This window comes from Neovison vison, chromosome 4 (genome assembly GCF_020171115.1).
Source record: "Neovison vison isolate M4711 chromosome 4, ASM_NN_V1, whole genome shotgun sequence".
Taxonomy (NCBI): Eukaryota; Metazoa; Chordata; class Mammalia; order Carnivora; family Mustelidae; genus Neogale; species Neogale vison.
The window spans coordinates 37,507,352-37,534,242 of NC_058094.1; the positions used below are offsets into that span (position 1 = coordinate 37,507,352).

The window sequence follows — 26,891 nt, forward strand, 5'->3', positions numbered from 1 at the left end:
TTCATGGGTTACTGACTTTACCATGGGGCAGGGTCCTATATTCTATGCTCGAACTCTACCTGTACACATACTCTTCTCCAGTGAAGACCGCATTCCTTAGTACGATGCCACCCTTTTGAGAGAGAAGGATGAATGAGAAGTTACAGGTCTCAGGGGTTAAGAAAAAATGGGGTCACACTACTCCCTTTTGCTACTTGCCTCCCAAACTTAATCAGAACCAAATCTATGAGATGCCAGTAATTCACTTTTGTTGGGCTGGCAGGAAGGGCTACTAAAGATGGCGAAAGTTCCCGCCACAAGACCTGAGCTCGGACAGGAGAACAAAGGCCCAAGCAGGAATCTGAGACCCCCCGCCCCGGGCTCCTGTGGACCAATGGGATCCCGATGAGCAGGCGGGATATCCAAATAAGGGAAACTTGCCAAAAGACCCCTGAGCTTGCCCCAAGACCCTTAAAAGCCCCCTCCTCCCTGCCTTGGGCGCAACTTCCCCCACTCTGCTTTCCAGAGTTGCGGAACCTCGCCCGAGGGTGCCCACCTCCTCCCGGTGCAACTTTCTCGGCTCCCCTTCACCTGGGCCCTGAAACTTCACCGGAGAGAACCTTTAATAAACCTTGCCTTACACCCACTTAGCCTGGTGTTGTGTTTATTTCATCGGAAAACTTTACAACTTTCTATTCTATTTGTCCTTTCCTAGTCTTACACTTCCTGTACTCTTCAAGGAGCAGGAGATGGTTTTTTGATTCCATCTATTTCAGTGCCCTGATTTTCCTATCACAGCCAAAGGCATGTATGCAGACAAACAAATACACTTTTATCAATTATTGCAGTGTATTTCATTCACAACAGGGGTCAGGAAACTGTATATTCAATATTTCTAGAAAAACTCTCCACTAATCAAGGAACACTGAATATATTTTAATGTACTTTATTTGAACCTTAAAATCTTTTATTTGTACCTTATTAGTCTGGAAATCTGATCTGTTGTGTTGGCTTGATTACTGCATGTTACTCATAAGACTTCATTTTATTTTAACCAAATGTGCTTATTTTTTCCTGCTATTGTGGTCTTTAGACTTTATTTAAGAAAGGATATTTTAGGAATTGAAGTTTTAAAATACTTTACAAGAACTTGTTTGATAATAAGAATTTGCTTGATATGAAAGTTAAATCACAATGAAAAATCTGGTATGTTCAAGGTTTTCACTGGAACTAAAATGCTCATTAAAAGTCATGGAAAAATATTACTGCTATTTTTGGCAGTAAAACACAATGATGAAACAAAGCTTCCTTAACAATGTAAAGACAGTGGGACAGTGACTCAAGGCACTGGCAGATATTTTATTTTGATACTTAATGTAGTTCACAGAATACCAGCTGACTTTATTCTTAGGAACACATTTAAAAAATGGCAGTGATGGATTTTCAGGCCTGGTTACACCTACCAGGAAAATGACGCAATCATTATTCACCTCTCCCAGCTATGGTTTTTACTGGCATCTTCTATGAGTTACACTTTGGCACTCTTCTAAACATCATCAGGCCACAAGCTCAGTCTAAATCAAATATTTTTATAAACTAAACAATCCAGTGCTAAAAACTACCCAGGTTACAAAGACCTAATGCTGTTTCCGTTCCAAAGAATGGGCTATTTTATAGGGGGAAAAGTGCTTACTACATTAAAAGGGAAATGGTGCTTTAACCCAAAAAAACTAAGCGGTCCAGAGCATTAAAAAAACAGGATCAAACAAGCACTGGCCACCACGTGACAGACACAACCGGCTAATGACCTTTTCCAATTTCTGTATCTTATGAGACCACATAATAGATTGCTCAGGTAAGTTAGTTCATCTAGTATTGGGTCAGTTAAGTTAGAGTCATACAAAAAAAAAAAAAAATTCCGTTCACAGCCATAACCTACGTCCCTAATTCAGGCTTACGTTCTTACAAGTATGAGCCACTATTCACATTATTATTGCAAAAGAATGAGTCTAAGTATATGTCCTACTGATGATAGGTGAGTGCGATTACCCCTGCATGTGGAGAGTATCTGATTTTCAAAAAGCTGAGGGAATGCAAACAAGCAATGCTGGCAACCGAAACTAATAAAACAGTGAAACTTTCATTTTCCTACATTAAATACAGATACACTAAAGTATATTCTTTGCACCTGCTGCAAGTTTTAATTTGAAATTAGTTATACAGTGCCTGGGTACTGTATATATATACTATATATATATAGTATATATATATAGACATGTTGAAAAATCCTTGTTGAATGAATGAATGCAAAATATCTGGTTCCCATATAAATCTGGGAAAGCAATATCATGTCAAGTGCTATATAAGTAATATTTCAGAAGCCACAGCAATTACATCATACTTTATTCTTTCCCTTGAAAAACAAAGATCATCAGTCTTTACCTGAGAAGTTTTGCAACTGGACTAACTGTTCAGCTCTACTGATCTCTCTTACCTCTTCTTCTTCTTCTTCCTTTTTTCTCTCTTACTTCTATAACTTCTATTGATGTTTTTTTCACATGGGGCATCATGTTGATCAACTACTTTCAGAACCAGCATATGAGCTTCTGCTATGTGCTCAACAATTTTAGGCATGGAGGATGTGTCAGTGAACAAAAAGCCAAATTGAAACAACCCCCCAAAACCTGTTCTTGTGGAGCCTATATTCTAAGAAGTAGAAGTAATAAATACAATAATAAGTAAGTCATATAGTATGTTGGTGAGTTCTAGGTGGTATGAGGAAAAGAGCAGTCAGGGGACACCATGATTTCTAAGGAAGGATAACAATTTTTAAAAGGGTAGTAGTCATGCTAGGCCTCATTAAGGAGGAGACATTTGAGCAAGCAGCTGCTGCTAACGGTCCCCACAGAGGCCTGGTGGTGGAAATCATGCCAGGCATACTCCAGAAACAGTCAGGGGGCCAGTGTGGCTGAAGGAGAGTAAGCAATGGAGCGGGCAGTAGGAGAGGAGGTCAGAGACTAATGGAGGGGCCAGATCATACAGTACCTGGAAAGTCATTGTTGTAAAGGCTTTAAGTTTTCTCTGAGAGAAACAGGAGCCAGAGAATAAAGCTTTTGAGGGGACAACAGGATCATTTAGCTCAAGTTTTAAAAGGATCCCTGGCTGTGGTTTTGAGAATATGAGGTAGGGAGAATAGAATGCAAAAAAGAAGATGAGTCAGGAAGCTACATACTGAGTAATCTAGGTGAGACGTGATGGCTTAGACCAGGACAAAACAGCAAAGGTGGTAAGAAGTCGAATTCTGGGTATATGTTGAAGGTAGAGCCCACAGGATTTCCTGACACATTAGATATGATGTATAATAGACATATAATAGAAAAAGAGATGAGTATGACTTCATAAATTTTGGCTTTAGCAACTGGAAAAATGGGAGTTGTCAATGACTGATATGAAAAAAGACTATGGGTGGAGTAGGTCTGAAGGAAGAGAGAGATCAGGAGCTCCATTTTGAACATATTAACCTCATACAGTGAAATGCCACAATCCTCACATTACCATCCCAGTTCATTCTCCTCATCATGCATTTATTTGTAGATTAAAAAGAAGTCTATGGCCTTTTATATTTTTATAAAAATATATTCTAGCTAGAATTGTATTGGAAACCTTATATATCATTTATTCATTAGAACCAACATTTCTCTCACTGCAGTAGCTGGATATTCTAGTCTACCAATTAGAAATGAAGAGAAGTTCCTGCTTGTCTTTCACTTACCAAAACAAATGTGTTCATAGCTTGTTGTCTCCTAGATTCAAGAACAATTTGGACAAGATGAAATGCCTCTAGAATTAGAATATGAGGATCTATAGGTCAAACTTTGGCTCTTTCACTTAGCTGTGACGAGACCTTAACATCTTAGGATCTCACTGATGACAACATAAAATAAAGAATACACCTACTTTATAGGATGGTGTGAAATTCTGTAAGTGAAAAAGTTCCATGCATTGTAAAAAATTATACCAATATTAGATTTCACACATGACTTTTCTACTGTTTTTGCTCATTCATTCATTTATTCACTCATGCATCCCTCCATCTTACAAAAAGGAATGAAGGTAGATGGAAGTTCTTGGAATGATCTCTTAACAAACTGGTGCGATATTTCTGAGCAACTTTCTGGGTGTTTCTTCACCCTTTTCACCCTATGCTCTTCTAAGGGCTGTTTAGATAAGTTACCTTAATGATTTATCTTATGTAGGATTGATTCTTTTACAATGGATTCTGCAACCAAACATCCACATGAAAATGAAAGGACAAAAAAACCCTGGTAAAATAACAGCAGGTAGCCTGATAAAATAGAAACAGAAATGAAAAGTGGGCCATGTTACACATTATTGGAAGAGTCAACTGGACTGAGCAAAGCAATTCTTAAGAAGACCTGTGAAAGACAAGAACAATGATACATGGCAGGAGAGGAAGGAGCGGGGTTAATGTCAAGGTCTTGGCCCTGACTATTGTCAATTTATTTTGTAAGAAATTTGGCCTGCCCTTGATGGCCTTTTATTCTTATTTATGGAGAAGAGACAGTATGCAAGTAATCTTACTCAACCATATGATCATATGGAGAGAGACTGGGAATTTTGCTGACAAAAGAGGGTAGGTGCCCAGTTTTGGGAGGTGAAGGTTTCTTATGAATCTTAATGAGTTAGCTGTTCCGTTGGACAGATTCCTGTGTTATTAAACAAAATTGTGGTAAATACTCTCAAGCTTTAACAACTTTTCCCTAACTGAAGGGGTCTGTGATGAGGATCCTTTAGTAATTCTTTCTGCACTATGTTCTCAGACACAATTTTATTAGGGCATTCTTCATTTAGTTACTGATGGGGGTGTATTCTGACATAAGGTGTGAATCCTTTCAAGGCTGGGAAGATTATAGTCATCCTTGTGACCACAGAGCTGCTGGAACATACATTATAGAGAGTTAATAAAAGTCATTTTCCTGATTCTCCTATTCTCCCACTTCTTTATTTCTGAAAGGCTAACTCCAGAGCTCTTGTAGGAGTGAGATCTTATATATACTTCATTAACCCTTTGTGTCATGGGCTGCTCACAAAAAATCGTTAATGAATGCCAAGCAATTTCAAGGCAGGAAACCCAGAATTTCAGGCCAAACATTTCCTTATAAAGAAATGAAATGCTTGGGATATAAGGTGACAGTATCATTCTGGCAATTAACCTGAATTGTCATTTAGATTACACTTTGCTGTTTTGGGAAAAGGAATTTTGGCTTGGTATTTCTGAGTCACCCTTAGTGTTTTTTATTGCAACACTGTGATTCTTATAAATTCATTATTCTCAATATGTCACCATGAAAATATTAAAACATGCAAAAAGATGAAATAATTTTATAGTAAGCATCTGTATACCTACAACCTAGATTCTCTAAAGAACATTTTTTTGTTGTTCACTTGTTTTAATAGCTATCTAGGGATGGAATGGGTCTCAGCAGGGAAAAAAAGGTACTTTTATAAACTGATTATTTATAATTTTGAAAATCAACAAAATTTTAATAATTATACCTTTATTGAGTTCTTATGTGGTAAGTCCTATACCTACATTATTTTTTTTTTTTTTTAGACTTAAAACACTTTATTATGTATTTAGAAAAGTGGAACTATAAAGGGGTAGGATTTCACCAGGATTGCCTCCCTGGCAACCCAGAAAGTGGAAAGTAGAAAGTAGAAAGTTGAATATACACTTTTCTTACATGTATCCACATTCTCTGAAAACTCCCAAGAAGAGGAGTAGAATAAAGTGGTGGTATACATTAGCAGTGGAGGTTGGGTAGGAAGAGTGCTTGTTTACAGAATTTCCCCCCCTTCTAGCCCCAACAGCTCTCAACAAGGGGCACAATAGGAGTTATGCAACATAGTGTCAAAGGAGAGCTGATGCCTGCTTGGAAATGTGCAATGCATGTATCTATGTGTGGTTTAGGAAGGCATAGGACAAGGTTGTGATCCAAGAAGTGATGATGAAAGGAAAGGTTTTTCTGTGGTAATGAGGGAAAAGGATGGTTATGGAAGGGGTTGAGAAAATGATTCTGGGAGTAGGTAATTCCACTTCACCTTTTCATGGGGTGACACGGACGTGGACACGGTGCCAGACATTGCTGAGCACACCTCGCAGGTTCCAGATTGGGGCCACTGAGTCTGGCTGCACATTGTAGCTATCATCTACAGCCTTACAAACAATGTTCAATTCATTTTTCCCAGCTGGCACAGGCGCTTGTAGCTGCCATAACCTCCAGGCCCAGGCCTTCCGGGGACGCTGTTCCTCTCCATTCAGCTCAGCCACTTGCCAGGTTAGGCCCCCATCCAGAGACACATCCACCCTGACTATAGCCCTCCCACCACCACCATGCATAGCCCTTGATAGTCACCTCCCCTGATTGTACGGTCTCCCCATCCTGGGGCTCTGTGATGGCTGACTGGACAGGAAGTTCCTGAATAGATGGAGCGGAGTCAAAATCTACTGTGTCCCAGTCCACAGAAGGAGAGAAACATTCGTAATCCCGTCGCTGCCAGTGACTGTAACTTTCCTCTGGTTCCACGCTCACTTTGCCCAGCCATTTGACATGGCGGGCACCCACCACACCAGGAACCACCACCCGTACAGGGAAGCCATGGTCACAAGGCAGGGGCTGCCCATTCATCTCATATGCCAGCAGGACCTCAGCTTCAGGGTCCATGGCCCGAGCCAGAGGGATGGATGCTCCATACGCAGTCCCTGTGGGGTCTGAGTCCAGTCCCTCAAAGCAGACGTGGGCCTCAGTTTCACGGAGTTGGTGACCAGCCTTGGCTAAAACATCACAAGAGGCGTGCCCCAGCCCAGCGTGCAGTGCTAATGGCCCCTGCATTCCACTCCAGACCTTTTACTTCTTTGAACTCATCTCAGAGCGTCGGTTTCCAGCGCACTGAAGAGTGACCGTGACCTCGTGCTTGGGGAACTGGTACAAGTCATCCAGGGATAGGGACAGTGACTGACACCCAGGTGTCCCTACTACATGCAGGCGATAGGTTTCTGGTTCCAGGTTAGGTACAGGCAGATGGTTCCGGGTGAAGAAGATAGGGTTAGGTGTGATATAGTTTTCTGTCAGCAGTTCAGGGGGAGGCTCTGCATTAAAGGGGCGTTGGCTATTGACCTTCAGGGCTGGGTGACGTACAGGATCATCAGCGTAAGGGTCAGAGGTCTTCAAGGTGGAGGGTGCTTTGTCTTCAGAACTCAGCTCCCCAACTTTATACTGAGCCAGTATCTCACGCACATGGGCTGGTCATGAACAGCGCGGAGGGCCCAGAAAGGCTCTAAAGGACCACCTGCTGCTAGCATCAGCTTTGATGGTCCCCCTGGGTGTAGATCCACAAATTCTGTAACATCAAACACCTCACAGCCCAGAGTTACCCAGATCCTAGTCTCAAGGCTGCTGTGAGATTTCACTTCCTCTCTGGTATATATGTGTGGTGACTTCTCAGCAGCCCTGCACCAGTGGTCATGATAGGCCAACACTGCACCGAGACCTAGCAGAGTCCCCATGACTCTCCATCCCCTAGTGCTGGAGTTAGCACCAGAGAAGGCAAAGCTGGGGCACTGGGGCTGAAGTGAATCATTTGTAGAGCAGGCCCGAATGCAGAGCCTTGAGGGGACTGATTGGAGCCTGCAGGCCTGTCGGAGACATGGGATCACAGCCCTGTGCAGCAGCATTGTGGCAGACCCGGTTCGGCGTCCTCTCGGTCCACTTGGCGGCTGCTTTACCCACCTGGCTCCAGACGACTGGGCACCTACATTATTTTTTTTTTCCCCAATTTATTTATTTTCAGAAAAACAGTATTCATTATTTTTTCACCACACCCAGTGCTCCATGCAAGCTGTGCCCTCTATAATACCCACCACCTGGTACCCCAACCTCTCACCCCCCCGCCACTTCAAACCCCTCAGACTGTATTTTTAATCCCTACAAAATTCCTCTAGGGAAGCCGAGGCTTACAGAGTTAAGGAACATGGCTAAGTGCCATAGCAGCTCTCTGAAAGCTAGACTTAAGCCCAAACTAATAGTCTCTAATATTCCATACTGATCCTAAATGCCAAAAGAGGAACAAAACAAAACAAAACAAAACAACTGAGGCAGACATTATTGGTTACCTGCCCATCAACATAGTTTAATTTCCCCTAGTCTAAGAGAAATCTAATTTTTCACCTCCCAAACCCCAACCTCACCTCCAGTTTTCAGGGGCACAACAAGTCCCTTTACTGTGATTAGTTCGGAAATACAGGCTGAAGCTATTCAGACAGGGTACTTCCTAAATCACAGGGCTTGTTTCAGGAATGGGCATGTGACCCAATTTGGTCTAATAATTCATGGGAAGAAGTTTCCTCAGGACCTCTGGGGAAAACCTTCCTCACCCCTACAGAGAGCTTTGTGAAACAACTGGATGCATGGAAGTACAGATACAACTATTATAGCTATAGTGCGACTATGAGGAGAACAGTCCAAGAATGAAGCCGAGAGTGTAGCAGAGGAAGTCAAGAGAAAGGAAACTGTATTAGAGTGAGATAACTCTCAGGTGTACTCTAAGTCTGAAGTCCAAGTTATAACAGCCAATAAATTTCCTTACTGTGCAATATTTTTGGTTGTTCTGTTATTTGTGGTCATAGATAACATAGCTGATTGGGAAAATCAGTCAGAAGAATGATACTTTAAAACAAAATTAATAACAACAAAAAAACCTAAACAGCTAAAAGAGAACACAGTTAAGGATTATATTCACTGAGTTGGGGAAGCTGTGGTTAGTAAATACTCTGTGCAACTTCATTCTGGGGTTGGAGTTAGCAGCAGCAACAGCAGTTTCCTGAGGCTATTCATGCACAGAAATCCCAGGTCCTCCTTAAAGAACAGTCCTTACATTTCTATCAAAGATTATAAAGGACTGAATTCCTTTAAAGGAATTCAGGTTAAAAGGTTAAAAGCATGGATGAGTTCTTGCCAGCAGTACCCCACACAGAGACTACCACTTTGTCACCAAATCCCAACACTTTACCTTTTACTCTTAAGAATTTAATTAAACTATTTTGAGTTTATCTTTGTGTACAGTGTAAGAAAATGGTCGAGATTCATTCTTCTACATATAGCTGTCCAGTTTTCCCAGCACCATTTATTGAAGAGACTGTCTTTTTTCCACTGTATATTTTTTCCTGTTTTGTCGAAGATTAATTGACCATAGAGTTGAGGGTCCATATCTATCTAGGCTCTCTACTCTGTTCCACTGGTCTATGTGTCTGTTTTTATGCCAGTACCATGCTGTCTTGGTGATCACAGCTTTGTAATAAAGCTTGAAATCAGGTAACATGATGCCCCCCATTTTATTTTTGTTTATCAACATTTCCTTAGCAATTCGGGGTCTCTTCTGATTCCATACAAATTTTTGGATTATTTGTTCCAGCTCTTTGAAGAATACTGGTGGAATTTTGATTGGAATGGCATTCAAAGTATAGATTGTCTATAGATTGCAGTATAGACATTTTAACAATGCTTATTCTTCCGATCCAAGAGCATGAAATGGTCTTCCATCTTTTTGTGTCTTCTTCAATTTCTTTCATGAGTGTTCTGTAGTTCCTCAAGTACAGATCATTTACCTCTTTGGTTAGGTTTATTCCCAGGTATCTTATGGTTCTTGGTGCTATAGTAAATGGAATCAATTCTCTAATTTCCCTTTCTGTATTTTCATTGTTAATGTATAAGAAAGCCACTGATTTCTGCACATTGACTTTGTATCCTGCCACGTTGCTGAATTGGGTGGAGTCTTTTGGGTTTTCCATATAAAGAATCATGTCATCTGTGAATAGAGAGAGTTTGACTTCTTCATTGCCAATTTGGATACCTTTTATTTCTCTTTGTTGTCTGATTGCTGTAGCTAGGACTTCTAATACTATGTTGAACAAGAGTGGTGAAAGTGGGCATCCTTGTCTTGTTCCTGATCTCAACGGGAAGGCTGCAAGCTTTTTCCTATTGAGAATGATATTTGCTTGGATAAAAGACCTCAACGTGAGACAGGAATCCATCAGAATCCTGGAGGAGAACATAGGCAGTAACCTTTTCGATATTAGCCACAGCAACTTCTTTCAAGATACGTCTCCAAAGACAAAGGAAACAAAAGCGAAAATAAACTTTTGGGACTTCATCAAAATCAAAAGCTTCTGCACAGCAAAGGAAACAGTCAAAAAAACAAAGAGGCAACCCACGGAATGGGAGAAAATATTTGAAAATGACAGTACAGACAAAAAGTTGATATCCAGGATCTATAATGAACTCCTCAAACTCAACACACACAAAACAGGCAATCATATCAAAAAATGGGCAGAAGATATGAACAGACACTTCTCCAATCAAGAAATACAAATGGCTATCAGACACATGAAAAAATGCTCGTCATCAGGGATGCCCTCAGGGAGATTCAAATTAAAACCACATTGAGATATCACCTTACACCAGTTAGAATGGCCAAAATTAACAAGACAGGAAACAACATGTGTTGGAGGGGATGTGGAGAAAGGGGAACCCTCTTACACTGTTGGTGGGAATGCAAGTTGGTGCAGCCTCTTTGGAGAACAGTGTGGAGATTCCTCAAAAAATTAAAAATAGAACTTCCCTATGACCCTGCAATTTCACTCCTGGGTATTTACCCCAAAGATACAGATGGAGTGAAAAGAAGGGCCATCTGTACCCCAATGTTTATAGCAGCAATGGCCACGGTCGCCAAACTGTGGAAAGAACCAAGATGCCCTTCAACGGACGAATGGATAAGGAAGATGTGGTCCATATACACTATGGAATATTATGCCTCCATCAGAAAGGATGAATACCCAACTTTTGTAGCAACATGGACGGGACTCAAAGAGATTATGCTGAGTGAAATAAGTCAAGCAGAGAGAGTCAATTATCATATGGTTTCACTTATTTGTGGAGCATAACAAATAGCATGGAGGACATGGGGAGTTAGAGAGGAGAAGGAAGTTGGGGGAAATTGGAAGGGGAGGTGAATCATGAGAGACTATGGACTCTGAAAAACAATCTGAGGGGTTTGAAGTGGCGGGGGGGGTGGGAGGTTGGGGTACCAGGTGGTGGGTATTATAGAGGGCACGGCTTGCATGGAGCACTGGGTGTGGTGAAAAAATAATGAATACTGTTATGTTGAAAATAAATAAATTAATATAAAAAAAAAGAATTTAATTAAACTAGAAGTCAGCCGACCCAAGTTCTAGTACTAGCTTTACTGGACTACCCTTGATATCTGCCTTTCTAGGGTATAGTTTCCCAACCTGAAAATCCATGGGATTGCTCTACATAGCAAAGGATTGCAGATTCATGAAACACACATGTAAGGAATGATTAAGGAAACACGGTATGCTTGCTACTGCACACTGGTGTGAGTTTTCTTTTTCTTTTTTTTAATAAGTCACTATTAAACAAGAAATAATGCTAAAATAATTGCCAAAATGTCACAGAATTTAATATTAATATTAAAGCTATTATTTATTATTTTAGAAAGCAAAGTGTAGCTTACTAAAATGCCTACTTTTTTGGAGAAACAGGGTATCAAAAAATAACACATGCAATAGCTCAGAGATCATGGATCAGTAGCCAGGGCTGGATATATAGTTGGTAGCCAACAAAAGTGGGAGAAGAGAGGGAATGGACAACACATTTCTTCTGCTTAACAATTTAGTTGGAGCTGGGGCAGGCACTATTTATTCACTTGGCCTTCTTAAAACAATAAAGCCTAGAAATGAGGGTAGAAAAGTTGTTTATAAATCTTTCAGTGTGATGGATGTCTAAGTACAGGCTCATGTTGTCCTTTTGTTTCTTTTAAGAGTTATACTCAACTCAATCCAGAGCAGGCTATGTATGAATAAAAAATCTAGGTTATACTATTTCAAAGCAATGTTATTTGTAGGTATCTCAGACAATCATCCTCCATTTCTAATCTTAAAGTAGATCAAACAAATATGTGAGGAATTATTTTTGAAATACAGAGAGATACAATTCTTAGCTCCAAATTAATTTACCCATCTGAGTTGTTAAATTTATGATTTTCAACTGCTTTTTGTATCTGTTGAAATTATTTTAAAAATTAACTTATCAGAATAATATTATACTACTTTGCTTATAGTTGAGAACCTTGTAACAGTGCACTTTGATTCCTCCTCTGTCAGCTTTTGTACATTGTACAAAAATGTAATAATCAATTGTGTAATGTACTGAACAGAATGTAATGTATTATCCCTTCCATATGTGTTATAAACCCCTACTACACTGTTATTATTTTATTTTATTTTATTTATTTTAGCTTCAGTCAGTTGTCATTGAGAGAGACTTCTAAAGTGAGGGGAAAGTAAAGGAAGGAATAGACAGCAATATCATAATAGTAGGGGACTTTGACACTTTGACACTTACTTACATCAATGGACTAGATCATCCAAATAGAAAATCAATGAGGAACAGCGTCTTTGAGCAACACACTAAATCAAATGAACTTAACAGATATATACAGAACATTCCATCTAAAAACATCAGGATGGGGTGCCTGGGTGCTAAGCTGGTTAAGTGTCTGACTCCTGATTTTGCCTCAGATCATAATCTCAGGGTTGTGAAATCGAGCTCTGTACTGGATATGAAGCCTAATTAAAATTCTTTCTCTCCCTCTGCACCCCCTACTCTATAAGAACAAAAACAAAGAAAAAAAAAAGTGAAAGAAACAAATAAGTGGATGCTAAACAGTAAGATACAAAACCACCAAATGGGGGTGCCTGGGTGGCTCAGTGGGTTGAAGCCTCTGCCTTCGGCTCGGGTCATGATCCCAGGGTCCTGGGATCGGGTCCCGAGTCGGGCTCTCTGCTTGGCAGGGACCCTGCTTCCTCCTCTCTCTCTGCCTGCCTCTCTGCCTACTTGTGATCTTTGTCTGTCAAATAAATAAATAAAATCTTAAAAAAAAAAAAAACACCAAATGGTCAAACATGAAACCAAAGAGGAAATTTAAAAACAACTTAGAGATATATGGAAATGGAAATACAACAGTTCAAAATCTTTGGGATGCAGCAAAAGCAGTTTCCAAAAGGAAAGTTCATAGTCACCTGAAGAAACAAGAAAAATCTCAAATACACGATATAACCTTATACCTAAAGAAGCTAGAAAAAGAAGAACAATATGAGTAGAAGGAAGGAAATAATAAAGGTCAGAGCAAAAATAAATGACATAGAGACCAAAAAGACAATAGAAAAGATCAGTGAAAGTAACAGCTGATTCTTTGAAAACATAAACAAAAATGATAAAACTTAAGCCAGAATCATCAAGAAAAGAGAGAAGATTCAAATAAAATCAGAAATGAAAAGAAGTTACAACCAACACCACAGAACTATAAAGGATTATGAGACCACTACAAAAAATTTTATATTAAAAATTGGATAATCTGAAGAACTGGATAAATTTCTAGAAATATACAATCTTTCAAAACTGAATCAGGAAGAAATAGAAAATCTAAACAAACTGATTATTAATAATGTCACAGAATTGGTAATAGAAAAACTACCAACAAACAAAAGTCCAGGACCAGAAGGCTTCACAGGTAAATTCTACCAAACATTTAAAGAAGAGCTAATACCCATCCTTTTCAACCTGCTCCAAAAAACTGAAGACAAATGAATCCTTCCAAAATCATTATGAGGTCAGCACCACCCCGATACCAAAACCAGACCAAAAACAAAAAACAAAAAACAAAACAAATCAAAAACAAAAAAACTACCAAAAAAAAAAAAAGAAAATTATAAGCCAATATCCCTGATTAACACAGATGCAAAAATCCTCAATAAAATATTAGCAAGCCGGGTTCAATACATTAAAAGGACCATCCATCAGGATCAAGTGTCATTTTTTCCAGGGATGCAAGGATGGTTTAATATCTGCAAACAAATCAAGTGATAACTTGAATGAAGAAAATGAAAGATAAAAATCATATAATCATCTCATTAGATGTAGAAAACGCATTTGACAAAATTCAACATCTATTCATGATAAAAACTTACAACAATGTGGATTTAGAAGGAACATATTGCAACAAAGGTCATTATGAAAAATCCCACAGCTAAGAATATACTTAATGGTGAAAAGCTAAAAGGTCTTCCTTTAAGATCAGGGAGACAAGGATACCCACTCCTGTCACTTTTATTCAAGATAGTACTAGAAGTCCTAGCCACAGCACCACAGCAATTAGACCAAAAAAAAAAAAGAAAAAAAAAAAGGAACCATATGTTAACTATAACTTTATTTTAAATAAAGATCTAAAATAAAATAGAATAAAGTAAAAGGCATCCACATTGTAAAGTATCCCATGCGGAAGCAGTAAAACTGCTACTATTTACAAATGATGTGATACTATATATAAACAACCCCTAAACACTCCATCAAGAAACTATTAGAACTAATAAATGAATTCAGTAAAGTTCCAGGATACATAATTAATATATGAAAATTGGTTGCATTTCTATACACTAAAAACAAGGTAGCAGAAAGGGAAATTAAGAAAATAATGCCACTTACAATTGAGTTAAAAAGAACACAAAGATCAACTCAAAATGGATAAAAGACCTCAACGTGAGACAGGAATCTATCAGAATCTTAGAGGAGAACATAGGCAGTAATCTCTTTGATATCAGCCACAGCAACTTCTTTCAAGATACGTCTCCAAAGGCAAAGGAAACAAAAGCGAAAATAAACTTCTGGGACTTCATCAAAATCAAAAGCTTCTGCACAGCAAAGGAAACAGTCAAAAAAACAAAGAGGCAACCCACGGAATGGGAGAAGATATTTGCAAATGACAGTACAGACAAAAGGTTGATATCCAGGATCTATAATGAACTCCTCAAACTCAACCCACACGAAACACGCAATCATATCAAAAAATGGGCAGAAGATATGAACAGACACTTCTCCAATCAAGACATACAAATGGCTATCAGACACATGAAAAAATGCTCATCATCATTAGCCCTCAGGGAGATTTAAATTAAAACCACATTGAGATATCACCTTACACCAGTTAGAATGGCCAAAATTAACAAGACAGGAAACAACATGTGTTGGAGAGGATGTGGAGAAAGGGGAACCCTCTTACACTGTTGGTGGGAATGCAAGTTGGTGCAGCCTCTTTGGAGAACAGTGTGGAGATTCCTCAAGAAATTAAAAATAGAGCTTCCCTATGACCCTGCAATTGCACTCCTGGGTATTTACCCCAAAGATACAGATGTCGTGAAAAGAAGGGCCATCTGTACCCCAATGTTTATAGCAGAAATGGCCACAGTCGCCAAACTATGGAAAGAACCAAGATGCCCTTCAACGGACGAATGGATAAGGAAGATGTGGTCCATACACACTATGGAGTATTATGCCTCCATCAGAAAGGACGAATATCCAACTTTTGTAGCAACATGGATGGGACTGGAAGAGATTATGCTGAGTGAAATCAGTCAAGCAGAGAGAGTCAATTATCATATGGTTTCACTCATTTGTGGAGCATAACCAGTAGCATGGAGGACAAGGGGCGTTAGAGAGTAGTAGGGAATTTGGGTAAATTGGAAGGGGAGGTGAACCATGAGAGACTATGGACTCTGAAAAACAGTCTGAGGGGTTTGAAGTGGCGGGGGGTGGGAGGTTGGGGTACCAGGTGGTGGGTATTATAGAGGGCACAGCTTGCATGGAGCACTGGGTGTGGTGAAAAAATAATGAATACTGTTTTTCTGAAAATAAATAAATTGGGAAAAAAAAAAGAATGAAATACCCAAGGATAAATTTAACCAAGGAGGTGAAAGACCTGTACTCTGAAAATTATAAGAAATTTAATGAAAGAAATTGAAGACAACTCAAAAAAATGGAAACACATATCATGTCCATGGACTGGAAATTTAGTATTATTAAAATGTCCACACTACTTAAAATAATCTATAGAGATTCAATGTAATCTCTCTCAAAATATCAATGGCACTTTTCACAGAACTAGAACAAATAGTTCTAAAATTTGTGTGGAACCACAAAAGACCCTAAGTAGTCAAAGCAATCTTGAGAAAGGACAAACTGAACGTAACGTATTACAATCCCAGGTTTCAGGTTATGCTTCCAATCTGTAGTAACCAAAACAATATGGAACAAGCACAAAATTAGACAAATAGATCAATGAAGCAGAATAGAGAGCCCAGAAATAAACCCATACTTACATGGTCAATTAATCTATGACAACGAAGGCAAGAAGAAACAATCAGGGCAATGGGGGAAAGAAAGTTCCTTCATTTAATGGTGTTAGAAAAACAGGAGAGCTAGATGCAAGAGAATGAAGTGGGACCACCTTCTTATACCATATACAAAAAGAAACTCAAAACGGATTAAATACAAGACTTGAAACCATTAGACTCCTAAAAGAAAATAGTCATACCTTGAACATTAGCCTTAAATATTTTTCTGAATCTGTCTCCTCAGATAAGAGAAACACAGCAAAACTAAGCAATTGGTACTATATCAAACTAAATAGCTTTTGCACTGTGAAGGAAACCATCCATAAACCAAAAAGGCAACTTATGGATTGGGAAAAGATAAGGGATTAATACCCCCAAAATTTAAAAAAAAAAACCAAACTCATTTAACTCAACAGCAAAAATTCTACAAACAATCCAGTTAAGTAATGGATAGAGAAACTACACAGACATTTTCCCAAGTGGCCTGAAGACACTTGAAAAGGTACTCAAAATCACTAATCTTTAGGAAAATGCAAATCATAACCACAATGAGAAATCACGTCACAGTCAGAAAGGCTAGTTATCAATAAAATAAATAATAAGTGTTGGCAAGGATGTTGGTGGGAATATAAATTGGTGCAGCCATTGTGGAAAACAGTATGGGGGTTACTCAAAAAGTTAAAGACAGAAATACCATGAGACCAGTAATTCCACTTCTGGGGTATTTCCTGGATGAAAACAAAAACACTAATTTGAAAAGATTTACATGCATACCTATATTTATTGCAGCATTATTTATAATAGCCAAGATAGGAAAGCAAACTTAAATGTCCATTGATAGATGAATGGATAAAGAAGATGTGCTATATATAAAATAATGAAATATTACTCAGCCATAGGAAGAACGAAATCTTGCATTTGTGATAATATGGGTAAATCTAGAAGTGAAATAAGTCATAAAGAAAAAGAAATACCATATAATTTCACTTATATGTGGAATCTAAAGAACAAAGCAAATGAACGAACAAGACAGAAATAGCCTTACAAATGCAGAGAACAAACTGGTCCTTTTCAGAGGGGGGAGGGGTAGGGGATGGGTAAAACAGGTGAAAGGGATTAGGATGTATAAAATTCAAATTATAAAATAAATAAGTCAGAAGGATTAAAAGTATAGCATAAGGAACAATAATACTGTAAAAACTTTCTTTAGTGACAGATGGTAACCACATTTTTATGGTAAGCATTTTGTCATATATGTAACTATCAAATTACTATTGTACACCTAAAACTAACATAATATTGTATATCAAGCATACTTCCATTTTTAAAAAGTGACATAAAAAAGCCTTTTACAGTTACTCACATAATTATATCCAATGATTTCATTCTTTTGTGTAGAGGCAGATATCTACCTATTATCATTTTCCATTTGTCTAAAGAAGTCCCCTTAACATTCCTTGTTATGTGGGTCTCCTGGTGATGAATTATTTCAGCTTTAGTATTTCTGAGAGAAATTATGATTTTTTCTCAGGTTTTAAAATATATTTTTTCTGGATACAGAATTTTAGGTTGACATGTTTTGTTTTCCTATATTTCAAAGATGCTATTCCACTCTCTTTTGGTTTGCATTTCCAACAAGTCTGCTAGCATTATCATTTTTATGTCTTTCCTCCACTTTGGCTACTGCAGAGACTGTTTCTTTTTCATAGCAGTTTTGTTTTTCAAGTTTTTATTTAAATTCTAGTTCATTAACATATAGTGTAATACTGGTTTTGGGTGTTGAACAAAATAAAATAAAATAAAATTCCACAGGCTGCTGGATCTCAGCATCCAAGCGGCATATTCACTCTTCCTCTCCCCAAAACAGAGCAGAAATTAGCTTTTAGATCAAATAAAGTAAAATATCACAGCAATTCAAAGTTGGTTGATAAGAATTACCTGGGACACATTAAAGTACTGATTCCTGTGACCTTCTCTAAATGTACTGAATCAGAATTTCTAGAGATTCTTAAGTAGTTTTCATGAACATCCCTGGTGATTATCATCATGTTTAGAAAACATCCATTTACACACATTTGTATATATGTAACATATTATATAACATATGTTAGCATCAATAAAAAAACATGAACAATAAAAAACTGAAAAGAAGCTGGACCTTCAGAATGAATCAGAATAATAATATTCCAAAAATAATCAACGAATTCTAGAACTGAAAGAGGTTTTAATTTATTTACTCCCACTCACTTGCCCTAACTCTCCCATTTTACACTGGAGGAAACTAAAGCCCACAATGCACAAATAACTTGACCAAGATTCTACCATTAGTGGCATGCCAAAGCAAATTTTACAGCAATTTCTCTGACGCTTGTTTCAGATTTACTTCCATAATATCACAGTGTGTAAGTTTCAATTCAGTTTAGATTTTCAGAAAAGTCCAAAGGAAATTTAGTAAATTATCAAATATAAATCATTAAGACACATGTAAGTATGCAGTTTTCCTTATTAAAGAAATAAACTCTTTAAAAAAAACTTACAGACTACCCTATGGTAGCAAATTCTAGCAGTCACAAATACTACAACATCTGAAGGTTATCTACTAAGAACTGAACCTAATTTTTCAATCACATATCATCATCTAGGCTTCACAATAATATTAAGAATTAAGGAGTATTAGTCCAAATTTACAGATGAGGAAAGAGGCTCAGGGAAATAAAAAGTATGTCTACCTTTCAAAGACATTAAATGGTAGTGCTAGAATTTGAACCCAGCTTTTCTGAGCATTCTATGCTTTTTGTACTATGTGTATCACCGCATTTAGAAGATGACAAACAATAATAGTTACTAATATAATGTTCAATTATTGCAGTGAGACAAAGGCAAATTTAAATAGATTTGAAAAATGTCCTGACGATGATTTTTGCAGCAAAATTTTACAATGAAACTTGGTAAAAGGCATCTGCCTTCTTTTCTACATTATCACTTTAGTATGATACAAAATAAAATAAATTTATATTTAATCCAAATAATGAAAGCATAAAATTCCATTTTAAATAATCAAATAATGTAGAGCTATTTTTAAAAAAACTTTTTAAAGATTTTATTTATATATTTGACACAGAAAGAGAGATCACAAGTAGGCAGAGCAGCAGGCAGAGAGAGAGGGGAAGCAGGCTCCCTGCTGAGCAGCCAGCCAGATACAGGGCTCAATCCCAGGACCCTGAGATCATGACCTGAGCCAAAGGCAGAGGCTTAACCCACTGAGCCACCCAGGTGCCCCTGTAGAGCTATTTTTAAATGATCTGGATCAAGTCCAAATCCCCATGTCACACTCAGATTAAAATCACCACAACCCATGAAGCTTCCTTCTCATAGTGAAACCTTTTTAAAAGAGTAACAATTTAAAATAAGATAAAAGATTTTTTATGCAGTTATTTTTCTCTAGTGAAATCAAATTAGTCTACGCAGGCTACAAGTAATATCTTAGTGTATATTTATGTATCCCTGAATTTGTCATTTAGTTTATTTTTTATTTAATTGAGGAGCAGTAGAAATTAAGTAAGTACTAAGAAGCTCCCACTCCCATAAAGAAAAACCAATACTTTTGGGGGGTCTTTGTCTCTAGGACACAAAATGGCTTGTTCAGAGTATCTACACTTTGATAGGGTGCCAACATATTAAAATAAACTGTACCTATCCAGCTTTACATTTATAGAACCTATCGTGCAGGTTCTGAAGTGCTTGCACATCTATGATTCTTTACCACCAAAAAGTATGAAGGCATGAAAACATCTACACCTTTCACTTATCCTCTAGGCTCCCAATCGGTCCATTTAATAAAACATATTAAGCACTTGGTACATAAAAGGAATTATGCTGTCTTCTGCTTGAAGTGCAGAGTGAAGTAGAGATGCTGCTGACAGCATTTTCAGTCTTGTTGAATGAAGCAGATGATAAGCAAATGGACAGATGAATAAGAATGTAAACAAGTTAAACAAACAAATAATACTGCTATATGTTTCTCAAAAATACTCAGTCTGTTAAGATGAGAACACTGATTTAAAAAAACATGAGTTTATAACCCATTATTGGCCTGGCACTATCTGAGGCACCAGCAATGCTGAGCTGAATAAGATCATGTTTATTACCAAAAAATTAAAGATTGGGTCTTTATCCTTCAAAAATAAATGCAAGGTGTAACAGACAGTGCTATACATTTTGGGACCTTCAAAGATCAAATCAGACTTCGAGCCTTCCTTCAAAAAAGGCTGCAGGGTAGTAAATACCCCCTTCACTAAAAATAATTGCAAACAGGTATGAAAAGAGATTTAAGAAGTAAACATTAAAAAAATATAAGAGTGGTTCATGTAGAAACTGGAGGGATCTGGGAGTATAAGTGATATTTAAACTTGGCCTTGAAGTCTAGATAAAATGGCAAACACCTTAGATTTAGGAGGAGAGGTAGAAAAAGTCAAATAAATGGCAAGATAAAGAAATGATGATAGGAAAATCAGGAGTATGTTCAGGGATCAGGAGGTACAACAGGTTGACTACCCACATTTGAGCGAGACTTTGTGTTGAGGCTGTTATGCTCATGGAAAGACACTGAGCATCCCTGCCACGAACACTCTAAATGCCGATTGTGGATCCTCAGAAATCCTGACAACCTCAAGTATTTCCAACATCTGTATCCTTACCCAGATGAAAACCACACAGATTTCTGTGTAAAAAAGATAAAACAAGAGAGAGAAGTTAGAGCCTTGAGTTTTAGGCTGAGTTCTTATTTAATTCAAGAGGCAAAGGGAAAGAATTGAAGGTTTTTGAATAAAGGATTGCTATGACCCTAAATAAACTTTAGGATGATTACTCCTGGCTGCTCTGTATATTGGGCTGCCTAAAATGAGACAGAAGGCAGAGTCAAGAAGTTATTTAATATTGTGGCACAGTGGTAAGGGTGATATGGCTGGAGATGAGGTACGCCACAGGAGACTTCATTGAAAAAGCAATGTGTTCAAGAAAAATTCTTAGTACAAAGAAATGTTCAGTAAATGACCATGTCTATAGCAGTAATAATAATGAAACAGTCTCTTATTGCTATAGATAATATCACTTAGCACCATGAGCACTTCTTTGTGCAAGGAATTTTGCTTTCTCATTTATCCTCACAAAGTCCCCAAAGACCCAAAACATTTGTGACCCTCAAAAAATTATGAAATGCTAAGAACTATTCTTATTCCCATTTTATAGATGAGGAAATTGAAGAAGTTAAGAAACGCCCTAAAGCCAGCATCGGGAACCTAGATTGTTAGCCTGGTGGCAAAGGTCGCAAGTACTTTAGACATATAATTTGGGTTGGAGTCCTGATTTCATCACTTACTAATTATATAGTCTTGGGGGGGAAAAAAAAACTAACTAGCTAATAAATAAATCAGTTTCCCCTTTGAAAAACTGGAATAAAAACAGTAACTATATTTTATGGGGTTATAGAGAGAATGGAGATAATGCTTATACAGTACTTAACATACTTGGCATTTAGTAAGTATACAAAGAATGACTATCATCATCACCACCATCTTTACCATTTTGAGTCCTCAGATATGAACTCCTAAAATTCTTACACATTAATTTCTCCTACATCTATATTTTTTATGAAAAAATTATATCATATCCCTTTTATGAGAATATTATTTCTGGAAAGAAAACAAATTATTTTTTAAGTTTATAGAAAGGCTAGGATTCTTTCCAGTTCATTTCACTAGTGTTAAAAATAGAAAAGTCAGATTATGTTAAAGAACTGATTTAAAAAATAAAAGGCAAAATACCTACCACAAAGTAATCCCTGCTCTTACAAAGAAGACTGTTAATAAGACTACTTAAGAGTGAAAAGGGTGTTTTAAGGTAAATAAATATATGCCAGAGGTTATCAAACTCAAAGTTGTGGGACTTTTGTTTATTTATTCTTAGTACTAGCTGCATCTAGCCAACATAGCTACTGGAGAACTAAATGAGATAAGGCAGTAAGTAACACAGGATCGTACATGGCATATATGGTACATACTATGCATTGCTATCATCATCATCATCATCATCACTACTGATAACATGTGATTCTTGAGAATTTTAAGACACATACATTTGCACTTTGAAAGTCTTCCCAATAGTATCATTTCTGCCAAAAACTACATCACAAATAAAGCACTGACAAAAATCAGATTTCAACCAGCTAATTAATATACTATCTATACAAAATTTATTTGATATTTATATTTTATAAAGAAAATTAATAGATTTTTAAAAATATATATATATTTTAAATTTATTTGACAGACAGAGATCATAAGCAGGCAGAGAGGCAGGCAGAGAGAGAGGGGGAAGCAGGCTCCCCGCTGAGCACAGAACCCGATGCAGGGCTCGATCCCAGGACCCTGAGATCATGACCCGAGCCAAAGGCAGAGGCTCAACCCTCTGAGCCACCCAGGTGCCTGAAAACTTATAGATTTTTATATAACTAATCCATTCAGCTTATTGTAAAATTCATGTATATTTGCAGCAATTAGAAGCTTTTTACGTAAAGGTACATCTCATTCTTTTTTTTAATTAAAAATTTTTTTATTGATGTATAGTTGACATACAATGTCACAGTGATTTCAGATGTACCACTTAGGGACTCAAGAACTCTCTAGGTTATGCTATTTCCACAAGTGTAGCTACCATCTGTCACCATATAACACTATCTGAGAGAAGTAAAACTTCATTATATGCAGATGACATGATACTATATATAGACAACCATAAAGACTCCACCAAAAAGAAAAACCTACTAGAACTAATAAATGAATTCAGTAAAGCTACAGGGCACAAAATTAATACAAAGAATACAGAAAGAGAAACTAAGAAAACAATCCCATTAACAATTGCATCAAAAGAATAAACTACTTAGGAATAAACTTAACCAAGGAGTTGAAAGACCTGTATTCTGATGAAAGAAACTGAAGATAACACAAACACATGGAAAGATATACTATGCTCATGGATTGGAAGAATTTATATTGTTATTGTTAAAATGTCCATACCACCAAAGCAAACCTAGAGATTCAACGCAACCCCTATCAAAATACCAACAGTATTTTTCACAGAACTAGAATGAATGATCCTAAAATTTGTATAGAACCACAGAAGACCCCCAAAGAGCCAAAGCAATCTTGAGAAAGAACAAAGCTGGAAATATTACAGATTTCAAGATATACTACAAAGCTATAGTAATCAAAACAGGAGAGTATTGGCACAAAAACAGACACATAATCAATGGAACAGAGTAGAGAGTCCAGGAATAAACACACACTTATATTTCATTCTTAAAATATTTCTTTAAACTGTTTAAATCAATTCATTTCCCATAGAACACTGCTTAGAGGAATTTAGCTTGAGAATGTTGGGATGTCAGCATAATTCATATGTAATTTCTAATCTAAAAATATTTTTTCCAGCTTTCTTAAGATATAATTGACATATAACACGGTATAAGTTTAAGCTGTACAACATGATGATTTGATACACATATACATTGTGAAATGATTACCACAGTAATCATTTCCAAATCTATCACCTCATACAGTCATCTTTTTTTTTTTAATGTGGTGAGAACATTTAAGAGCTACTCTCCTAGCAACTTTCAAGTATACAATATTGTTAACCATAGTTCACCATGCTGTATGTGAGATCTCTAGAACTTATTCATCCGATAATAGAACCTGGTACCCTTTGACCACCATGACCTATTTTCCCCAATCCGTTTCTAAGAGTATTCACATGATTACCTTCAAAGCCTGAAAGACGGTTACCTGAAGATTATTCAATATGACAAATGAGGCAATTTAAGCCTAAGCTTCCAACTTTTACTAAGGCATTATATTGTTTCACATAGGTTTTCCAGTAAAGTAGCCTATAAAAGCTAAAGCACTGGAGTTATGAATTAGAATGCTTGAGTTTCAACTTAAAATGTACAGCAAGCTCATTGGCCCACCTTAGACAAATAAATAAAAAGTGGTTTCCAATGCTATCTCATTTTAAAATGAGAGTGAAGATTATTTACTTACTAAATGTGGTTCTGATAGGAAAAAAAACAATAGTATATTCCAAAGTCACAAAAATTTATTTGTTCCTACTTAAAATGACTATGACTTTTCATTAATCTTAACATTTCTGAAAAATATCTTTTTTTTTTTTTTTTTTTGATAAAGAGAAACAGAGATAAAAAGTTTGGTGTTTGAGCAGCAGTTCTCAAAGTGTGGTCCACAAATCCTTCAAGGTCCCTGAGACACTATCAAAGAATCCTTAAAGTCAAAACTAATTTTGTAATAATACCAAGACGTATCCATCTTTTCTGCTATGTTGACATTTGCACTGATAATGCAAAAGCAATGGTGAGTGCCTTACCAAGAATCAAGGCAGTAGTAGCAAAAGGAGCTAGTTCTTCACTATAAAATTCTAGTACAGAATGAATTAAATAAATTTCATGTAAAAATGTCCTTGATGAAGCAGTAAAAATTATTTATTAAATCCTAGCCAATGAACAGATATTTTTTAATCTCTGGTGTGATGAAATGGGCAGTGTGCATCAAGCGCTGCTGCTACATACCAAAGAACGACAGCTGTCTTGAGGGAAAGCAGATGTGCAACTGAGTTGCGATAGTAGCTGACTCCTGAAAACACCTTTCTAATTGAAAGTGACTGACAAAACTATGGTTTTTATCATTGCCAATAAAGATTATCTATTGTTTTCCTTGAAGTAATAATTCATTTTAGAGAAAATGTTTGTGAAATACCCAATTCTGAATATTTAAACTTTCAAGCAAAAATTAGCATTGTGACGCCTGGGTGGCTCAGTTGGTTAAGCGGCTGCCTTCGGCTCAGGTCATGATCCCAGCGTCCTGGGATCGAGTCCCACATCGGGATCCTTGCTCGGCGGGGAGCCTGCTTCTCCCTCTGTCTCTGCCTGCCATTCTGTCTGCCTGTGCTCGCTCTCTCTCCCTCTCTCTCTCTGACAAATAGGTAAAATCTTTAAAAAAAAAAAAATTAGCATTGTAGAAAGCTTATATTTGCTCTCATGAATCTGACACTTCCCGGTACTTAGACTTTTCTAATGAGGGAACTGGTCAAAATATCAACAAATGTGAATTTTGATGGCATGTAATAAAATGTGTCAACTTTTGGAAGATCTGCATAAGCAAGTAAACAAATATTTTTCAAATGAATGATGGTAGAAAATCATGCATGGAAGGTACTAAAGTCAACTGTTAAGATAACAGAACAAGAAAAGCCCATTCTTATGGCTTCACATTTCATATGTAGCTAATCTTTTAAGAAATTGCCACAATTAAACATAGAGTTACCATGTGATCCAGCAACTCCACTTATAGGTATATTCTCAAGACGAATGAAAATACGTATCTACACAAGACATCCTTGTGAATATTTATAGCAGCACTATTATAAACAGCCAAAAAATGGAAACTCACCAAAGGTCCACCAACTGAATAATGGATTAAAAAAATGTGGTAAACATCTATACAATGGAATATTTGGCAATAAAAAGAAATGAAGCATCTAATAAAAAGAAAACAAAGGATATCGACATTATGTGAAGTAAAAGGAGTTAGCCATAAAAAACACATTTGATACAATTCCATGTATATGAAACGTCCAAAATTGATAAATCCATAGATAAAGAAAGTAGATTAGTGGTTGCCTGGGCTGGGGAGAATGGGAGAATTGGGGGATCATGGTTAAGGGATATAGGGTTTCATTTTGGGGTGACAAAAATGATTTAAAATTGTGATGGTTGCACAACTTTGAATATATTAAGAGCCACAGAACTGCACACTTAAAATGGGTTAATTTTATGGTATGTGGATTATATCTCAAAAAAACCCTTAAATGGGAAACTACCATATCTCAAGTTTTACTGTAATAACAAAGAATACCTACAATTATCTTTTTTTTGCATACAAATGAATTGTAGAAAGTTTATTTGCTGATCACTGATTGTTGAAATACAATCCCACATCCATGATACAGACAAAATGATGGGTTATTAAATCTTGCTAACCTATCAAAAACTAACTTAACATGGTAAAAATAATCACACACATGTACTTCTCTCTCCATTAATGTAACTTCCAATTTGAAGCACACATTGAAATGCCCTTATGGGTTAAACGTGTGTTAAACGTGCACGCCCAACAGAGAACCATGTAGATGGTCAAGATTTTATTTTTTTTATTTGATGGTAACAAGGAAAGCTGCAGTAAATGGTGACTTTTCTATCCAGGCAGAATAATTAGACAGCTATGAAATCTGCAAAGAAAACTAGAGACCAGGACAAAGGGGCAGCGTGAGCCTGGCTCCGGCAAGCTAGGCACCCGCGCATCTCAGCAAGGGCAGGTAAGCAGCTACTGACTGCTTTCCGTACGGCCTTGAACTGACAGTTTTCCCTCTAAGAATCTTGTCAGTGGTTGCACTCCACTGCATCTAGTTAAATACACAGAATTAGCCCTCACACTAAAACCACATTTTTCAGAAGAAA

The 26,891-nt window shown here is 37.1% G+C and overlaps 2 protein-coding genes across 7 annotated transcripts in view; both read right to left on the minus strand.

Moving 5' to 3' along the window:
- VPS13B (vacuolar protein sorting 13 homolog B) overlaps positions 1-26,891 on the minus strand; it is a 770,530-nt gene that overhangs the window by 228,335 nt on the left and 515,304 nt on the right. The window contains exon 34 of one of the 6 annotated variants that reach the window (XM_044245214.1): positions 13,865-13,984. The exons of the other annotated variants lie outside the window; for them this stretch is intronic. Within the exon in view, the coding sequence (XP_044101149.1) occupies positions 13,943-13,984 (42 nt within the window). The 3' untranslated portion in view covers positions 13,865-13,942. Of the gene's footprint in view, positions 1-13,864; positions 13,985-26,891 lie in introns of those variants that run through there. 6 annotated transcript variants of the gene reach the window in all.
- On the minus strand, positions 5,811-7,782 carry LOC122904399 (sulfite oxidase, mitochondrial-like). Its single transcript, XM_044245218.1, is given in 5 exon segments — positions 5,811-6,392; positions 6,394-6,848; positions 6,850-6,920; positions 6,923-7,303; positions 7,306-7,782. Coding segments are annotated over 5 exon segments (1,623 nt in total). The 5' UTR covers positions 7,736-7,782; the 3' UTR covers positions 5,811-6,106.